This window comes from Lampetra planeri, chromosome 49 (genome assembly GCF_965212315.1).
Source record: "Lampetra planeri chromosome 49, kcLamPlan1.2.h2, whole genome shotgun sequence".
Taxonomy (NCBI): domain Eukaryota; kingdom Metazoa; phylum Chordata; class Hyperoartia; order Petromyzontiformes; family Petromyzontidae; genus Lampetra; species Lampetra planeri.
Window position 1 is genome coordinate 2351505 of NC_136155.1, and position 8314 is coordinate 2359818.

An 8314-nucleotide genomic window follows, 5' to 3' on the forward strand; every position below is an offset into this window, starting at 1 on the left:
AAAACGAATCCACATGCCGTGACGGTGGCGATGATGATGTTGATGATGATGATACGAACAGGTACATTTCTGATGATCGATCAATGTTGAAAATCTCCCGTGTACAGCCGTGAGCCAGCAGTATTCAGACGCCCCTTGCAAACGCGGCGCTACACTGGACGCTTTGCGTTGCCACCGGTGAGACAAAACGAGCGGTCAACCTTCCCCACCCCACGATCGCAGAGCCCTCCCACCTCATTCACTTGCTTCTTGTCGAGGTGGAAGACCTGGCCCGAGCTGGTGGAGGCGATCTCCTCGTAGGAGCGGTACCCGGGGTGGCTCTGATCCCCGCAGTCGCCCGTGAGAACGAACACCACCTGACAGAGAGGTCGCGGGGTCACGTCGCGCGCCACCAAACCCCCGTCACCGCACTTCCATGGCGATTCAACCCAGAGCTGTCAACCCCTAATCAGAGCGCGACCTTAGTACAGACCAATTCAGACCTTATTGGTCACCCCGTTCAATTATAAATCTCAACGTTCATCCGATACGCTACTATCCACTACACTACTATAAACTACACTAAACTATACACTACGCTACTATACACTTCACTACTACTTACCCGTCAACCCCTTATCAGTGCCCTACCTTAGGACAGACCAATTCAGACCTTATTGGTCACTCCGTGCCCTTATAAATCTCACAGTTCATCCTACAAAGTCCCATTGCAAGGGGGAGAAACACAAACAAGTAGACACAAACATGTTTTTTACTCAATGTCCCTGTACAAGAACACCGGTAAACCATACGGGCTGAAAGCGATGTTCAACCTCAAGCAGTCGCGAACATCGGGCGATGGTGCTGCCATTGGCGACGGTGCAACAGCGGCGAATGACAACATGCCCTCGACGCGTTCGTCAATAACGATGGCCTTAAAAGAGAAACTAACTACACAGACAGACGATGATTTTGGGCAATGGGTCACCTCTCGTGCTGTGAAGAGTGGTCGCCAGAAATGGCACCGATTATGCCCTAAACGTGTTTCCTTTCGGGTCGTGTTATTGACGAATGTGTTGAGTTTTGTTTTTATCCGTACCGTATTTAGTTTATTGTCTGTTTAGTTTGTTTGGCTTACAGTCCCCCCCCCCCGCACCTCCAATTAGCACGGTTGGCTACGTACGGTGCGAAAGAAGTTCAACATACAGCAAGTATGTTGTTGTAGTGGCCGTTGTTTGTCGTGCGAGAGTTGTGTGATCACTGTTGTTGTTGTTGTTTTTGTTTTTTCGTGGTGGTGGTGGTGGTGGCTGTGCCAGCGATGCCCACCTGCGACTGCTTGTGCTGGATGAGCTGCAGCACGTCAGCCGTGAGGCGGTAGTCCTTGGCGCGCGCGTCGGTGAACACGTAGATGAAGGAGCCCGGGAGGGAGACGTCGAGCGCCAGGCGCACCGCTCCCACGCTCATCTCCGGGCAATCTCCGCCACCCTGCGTCAACACGGCAGTGCCACAGCCATCACCAGCATCAGCAGTTGCCGTCAACATCATCGGCGGCAGCAGCAGCATCATGCCCACCATCTCCGTCGCCCTGCATCAGCACAGCATAGCCACAACCGTCATCATCATCATCAGCAGCAAGCATCAAGATCATCATCCACACCGCCAGTGCCCTCGACAGTCACGCACCACAGAGGAGTTCCACATTCATCATCGTCAAAGACCCGATGAATACAATCCTAGAATTATCTTTGTTGTTTCTGCTGGAGTAATCATTCCACTCTCGAATAACTATTAAACCATACGACACCGCGGTAAAGACAAGGGGAGAGGTTTTTTTTGTGATGGGGATTTTTTTCGTGCGCTGTGTGGGGGGTGGTGTGGGGGGGGTCATGCAGGCATTGCTCTTCGCGTTTGCCACACAAGCGGTACACAGTGGTGCAGCCGCTCCGAGATTGTCCACGGCTCCCTCGCCGCGGCTGTGCGGGACGGGAAACTCTGGCGGTGACCCACGGAATGCCGCGTAACGCTCTGCGCCGGTGAACACGGATCTTGGGTGGTGCTGGTGGTGGTGGTGGGCGGGGAGCGGTAGTGTAGTGGTTAGCGCTACGCGCGCTACGAACCCGGCCTACCCTAGGTTGATTAACCGCTAATGAACTAAACTGGTGACGATTATCAAAACCGTCGTGAGTCTATCCTAGGTCGACTCAGCCTCAAATGAGTACCTGGTGCGGTGTATGGTAAACATCGCCACTGGGGAGACAAAGGCGGTCGGGCGCGGTACTGGCCATCCACCCCCTCTCGTGCGCGGTGCCGGCCTTCATAGGTGCTCGCTAACGGCACTTGCCCCAACAGTCCGTTAAGGCTACACGGGGGGGGGGGGACCTTTGTCTTTGCTTGTGGGTCACGAGCGTGGAATTGCCATCCTGTGTGTCGGTTGGCTGCAATCGATGGTGTGCCGAGGTTCCGGTATCACCGCGTTGGACTTCTTTGACGGACACCCCGCGGGTCCCATGGACATCTCCAGAAATATGTCCGAGTTTGGCCTGCGTTGGAAAAGGCTGGCAACCCCTGTGGGTGGTCGCGGGGCTCCAGACACAGAACCTTGCAGTGTCGCCAGTGGCCGCACCGTGATTCACACGGGACCCAAGGCATTGCCCCCCACCCCCCACCCCCCGCCTGGACATTTGCTGCCCATCTCTTCGGCCGCCCGCACATTTCACGGCCACGTGGCCTCTACGCAAGTCGTTGAGTGCTCTTCCATCATCGCTGCAAACGTCTCTCTCTCTCGGGCTCGTAGTCTATGGGAGAGAGAGACGCAGCTAGGGAGGAGGCTGGGGGTGGGGGGTCTGGAGGACGGGAGGGAGGAGAACTTCCCTGCCCACGCGCGCGTTCCCACAGCCCCGGGGTGGGACGGTGGTAGGGGGGGGGAGTCGCCCGTGGGCGAGGCGACCGCATCCGAAACTCGAAACGCCGGGGGGGAGGGGGGGTGGTGGTGGGGGCCGTCTCGCGCGCCCGGGGGCACGACAGGAAGAGGACGCGGCAGAACGCAGTCAACTCGCGCCCCTCACCCCCCGCTCACCCCCCTCTCCCCCCCTCTCCCCCCCTCTCGCTCCTCTCCCCCCTCTCGCCCCCTCTCCCCTCCGCCCCCTCACCCCCTCACCCCCCCTCTCCCCCCCGCCCCCTCTCCCCCCCCCTCGCCCCTCACCCCCCTCGCCCCCTCACCCCCCTCTCGCCCCCCTCTCCCCCCTTCTCCCCCCTCGCCCCTCTTGCCCCCAACAACGACGGAGGTGCGACTCTCACAACAACGAGCTGAGCGGCCGTGCGGATAAAATGCAGCGAGTTGGCACAGTGGGGGAGCACGGTTGGTGCATCTGCCGGTCATCTCATTCAGTCAACCCATGGCACCTTGGGTCCGTTCTGTGACCTCGACACTTCACGTGGCCCCAAAGTGCACCTAGCCTGGCACAAGCGCCGCAGTGACGTCACCGTCGACTCATCCTCAGACGAGTACCTGGTGCGGTGTGCAAACATCGCCACTCGGGAGACAAAGGCGGCCGAGAGTGGTGTCGGCCACACACCCCCTCGTGTGCCACCATGCCGGCCTTCAGAGGTTCTCGCAGACAGCACCTGACCCAACAGTCTGTTAAGCCCACACGGGGGATCTTTGTATTTGTCCTATTTGAGAAATGTGCAGGAAAACTTCTCAAAATTGGGGTGTTTGCACAATACCGGTCACATTGCAAGGATATTTTTTTTTGCTTTGGAAACCTATGCAGAAGAGGGGGGGAGACATACAACTTCGACACAGAAAGGGCACCCAAGTCGGGAATTGCCCCAAGTCCTACTTGCTTTCCTGCACTTCCAATTGCGACAGACGCACAACATAAAATTAACGATTTCAAAGACCTCGGCCAAACATTACAGAACCTCAACTCCTCCCGAACAAGAGTCTTGGAGATGAGCTATGTTAGCTTAAGAGAGTTCTTCAGTGAAATCATTTGCCCAATTAATAGTTGTAGCCAGAATGACAGATCGATCATCTCATTTTGTACAGCTGCCCCGTTGGTGTTGAACAGCCGCTGTGATTCTACATGGGGGGTGGTGGATGAGCCCGACGATGATTGCGTCAGCAGCAGCGGAGTGGTGAATGAACCATCGCTGCTGTGATTAAGCCTCCTCCTTCGTGTTTGGGAATCGGGCGTTGAATCGTTTGGTGCCCCGTGGCTGCGTCTGAGTGACCACAGTCTCTGCAGACCGGATAGTTTTTACTTTTCCATATGTGCATCATCATCAGCAGCAGCATCATCATCAGCAGCATCATCAGCAGCATTATCATCATCATCAGCAGCAGCAGAATCATCATCAGCAGCATCCATCATCAGCAGCAGCAGCATCATCAGCAGCAGCAGCAGCATCATCATCATCAGCAGCAGCAGCAGCATCATCAGCATCATCATCATCAGCATCATCATCAGCATCATCATCAGCAGCAGCAGCAGCATCATCATCATCAGCATCAAAGTGTCCGCCATCTGCTGCCATGACTTGTGTGGAGGCGGTTTAGGGCTGTGACCCATAGGATTTACGGACAAGTGAATCGGATCGATCATCCATCAAGACAGACAATCAAGATAGTTACGAGTCCTATCAATGAAAAAAAAAATGCTACCAATCTCACTATTATCAGGTATATATTTTTCTACGTTTTTTAAATAATACATCATTAAGTATTTTCTTGTCTTTGTTAGTGATCGAGACCAAATGACTCTTGCAAAGCATACATATCCTGGTCCCCTGAGCCCTCACCTAGTTAAACAATTTAAGCTTGTGAATAAATCGACTTCGCTCTCAATAAAAAAAAACGAATGTCTTCCCCACATTTCCGCGCTGAATCTACCCATGGTGTTAGCCAACACGTGTTTTGTTTTAAGTTTCAAGGACAAGGTCTTTGGCATCGTGGAAGCCTTACACGGAGAGCACACGCTCTGTCGTTTGACCTTCTCGTTATTATCCAGCCAAGTTTCCACGAAAGGGGGGTGGGGGGAGGGTGGACTGCGTATCCACGAGTAATCCCAGCTGAGAAATTTACAGGTAATTTTTAAGCATCGGGATGTTTTGCCAAACACCGGTGACATTGTACGTGGAAACCCATACGGCAGGGGAGGAGAGAACACACAAACTCCACACAGAGAGAATCTCCTGAGTTAGGAGTTGAACGCAGGACCTCCTTTCTGCGAAGTTGGAGAGTTACCACTGAGCCATCCTGATAAATATAAGGAATGAAACAGGTGGACTTCCAACACACCGGTTTGCTGTACTAGTGACGAATTGGCCATGTTCTGTTCACGTGACAACCTTACAAGTTGGCTGTGTCGGGTGTTGGCGGGTTTTAACGACACATTTATAAATTTACGCTATCTAACCCCCCCCCAAAAAAACCTCTACAATGGATGATATTGGTCGCGAAAGCCCACGTGTTAAAGCCGCACTGTGGCAAGTGTCTGCTTGGAGGACTTGTCCAAGCCAGCGAGGTGCCATGCTTTGGTCTCGAAGGGGGTGTTTGCTCTGGCGGTCCGCGTTGCTTCCACTCTGTATGTCAGCGCTCTTTCTGATCTCTACCTGCACGTAGAGGTCTCGCAGGTCCTGTTGGAACCGCTCCGGGTCGGTGGTGATGCTGGCGGGGCCCCACGTCTGCAGGCGAAGGGTCACACAACGCAAAACAAAATTAGTATTATTATCGCTGTGCTTGTTTACCCAGGAAAGCCTTACTGAGCCTCAAGACTCATTTTCAGGAGGGTGCTGCCAAGTTTTCATAGTCGTGGGTAATGTTGCTGCTGCTGCTGCAATCCCAATCGAGAAAGTCGCAGGTGTTCACTTTAGCTGTGTTAGGAACCCGATTCACTTGAGCGGTTGATGATCATCACGACGCCGCCAATAATGAACCCATTGTGATCCGCGTGAACGCTCCGAGGTCGTGATGTGGCCACCCACGCCACCACATGGTAGCAATCGCTGCCTCCACAGGTGGCAGGCCGCCGACGCAATGAAGGCTCCTCACCAGGAGGAGATCTCGGGCAGGGATAACTGCCTCGACCAGACGGGGGACCCGTGCCGCCAGGCTCGATTGGAGGGGGGGGGTGTGCGCCGTGTGCCTGCCCGGTGTGGGGTGATGTGTGTGTGGGGGGGGTGATGTGTGTGTGGGGGGGGGGGTGATGTGTGTGTGGGGGGGGGGGGTGATGTGTGTGTGGGGGGGGGGTGATGTGTGTGGGGGGGGTGATGTGTGTGGGGGGGGGGGGGTGATGTGTGTGGGGGGGGGGTGATGTGTGTGGGGGGGGGGGTGATGTGTGTGGGGGGGGGGGGTGATGTGTGTGGGGGGGGGGTGATGGGTGTGGGGGGGGGGGTGATGTGTGTGGGGGGGGGGGGTGATGTGTGTGGGGGGGGGGGGGGTGATGTGTTGTGGGGGGGGGGGGTGATGTGTGTGGGGGGGGGGTGATGTGTGTGGGGGGGGGGTGATGTGTGTGGGGGGGGGGGTGATGTGTGTGGGGGGGGGGGGGTGATGTGTGTGGGGGGGGGGGTGATGTGTGTGGGGGGGGGGGGGTGATGTGTGTGGGGGGGGGGGGTGATGTGTGTGGGGGGGGGGGTGATGTGTGTGGGGGGGGGGTGATGTGTGTGGGGGGGGGGGGGGGTGATGTGTGTGGGGGGGGGGGTGATGTGTGTGGGGGGGGGGGGTGATGTGTGTGGGGGGGGGGGTGATGTGTGTGGGGGGGGGGGTGATGTGTGTGGGGGGGGGGGGTGATGTGTGTGTGGGGGGGGGTGATGTGTGTGGGGGGGGGGGTGATTGTGTGTGGGGGGGGGGGTGATGTGTGTGGGGGGGGGGTGATGTGCGGGGGGGGGGTTGATGTGCGGGGGGGGGGTGATGTGCGGGGGGGGGTGATGTGCGGGGGGGGGGGATGATGTGCGGGGGGGGGGTGATGTGCGAGGGGGGGGTGATGTGCGGGGGGGGGGTGATGTGCGGGGGGGGGTGATGTGCGGGGGGGGGTGATGTGCGGGGGGGGGTGATGTGCGGGGGGGGGGGGTGATGTGCGGGGGGGGGGGTGATGTGCGGGGGGGGGGGTGATGTGCGGGGGGGGGGGGTGATGTGCGGGGGGGGGTGATGTGCGGGGGGGGGGGTGATGTGCGGGGGGGGGGTAATGTGGGGGGGGGGGTGATGTGCGGGGGGGGGTGATGTGGGGGGGGGTGATGTGTGGGGGGGGGGGTGATGTGCGGGGGGGGGTGATGTGCGGGGGGGGGTGATGTGCGGGGGGGGGGTGATGTGCGGGGGGGGGGTGATGTGCGGGGGGGGGGTGATGTGGGGGGGGTGATGTGGGGGGGGGTGATGTGTGGGGGGGGTGATGTGCGGGGGGGGGTGATGTGCGGCGGGGGGTGATGTGCGGGGGGGGGGTAATGTGGGGGGGGGTGATGTGGGGGGGGGTGATGTGGGGGGAGGGGTGATGTGCGGGGGGGGGGGTGATGTGGGGGGGGGTGATGTGGGGGGGGGGGGGTGATGTGTGGGGGGGGGGGGGTGATGTGCGGGGGGGGGGGGTGATGTGGGGGAGGGGTGATGTGCGGGGGGGGGTGATGTGGGGGGGGGTGATGTGGGGGGGGGGGGTGATGTGTGGTGGGGGGGGGGTGATGTGCGGGGGGGGGGGGGGGATGTGGGGGGGGGTGATGTGGGGGGGGTGATGTGGGGGGGGGTGATGTGCGGGGGGGTGATGTGGCGGGGGGGAGTGATGTGCGGGGGATGAGTGGGGGGGGGTGATGTGTGGGGGGGGGGGTGATGTGGGGGGGGGGTGATGTTTGGGGGGGGGGTGATGTGGGGGAGGGGGTGATGTGTGGGGGGATGATTTGCGGGGGGGGGTGATGTGGGGGGGAGGGTAATGTGGGGGGAGAGGGTGATTGTGGCGGGGGGGGGTGATGTAAGGGGTGCTGTGGGGGGGGCTGATTGGGGGGGGGGTGATGTGGGGGGGGGGGGTGATTGGGGGGGTGATGTGGGGGGGGTGCAGATACGGTGATAAGCAATGGAAGTTTGAGAACCACTATAAATTTAGACCCGAACGCTAAAACCGATCCTAAACACCGAACCCTACCTCGATAACTCTAAACCAAATCCTAACTCTTACCCCCTAACCCCAACCTTAACCCGAAACCCAAACCCCAATTATAACTGCGGACAGTAGAGATTGGGTTCCTTCCTCGCATCGTCAGGACAGTCACACTTATTTACAGGTGCCTTGACCGGATCAGTTGAGTCTGACCGATTGGGGTATTTGGATGGTGGTCAACTGCAACCTATCATCCC

At 58.4% G+C, this 8314-nt stretch overlaps 1 protein-coding gene across 1 annotated transcript in view; it reads right to left on the minus strand.

The window, feature by feature from the left end:
* The window catches only part of LOC144733963 (hemicentin-1-like), a 129060-nt gene that overhangs the window by 107045 nt on the left and 13701 nt on the right, over positions 1–8314 (minus strand). Inside the window, exons 3-5 of the mRNA XM_078615992.1 lie at positions 5596–5667; positions 1306–1464; positions 234–356 (exon numbers count right to left, since the gene is read on the minus strand). Of these exons, the coding sequence (XP_078472118.1) occupies positions 234–356; positions 1306–1464; positions 5596–5667 (354 nt within the window). The remainder of the gene's footprint in view (positions 1–233; positions 357–1305; positions 1465–5595; positions 5668–8314) is intronic.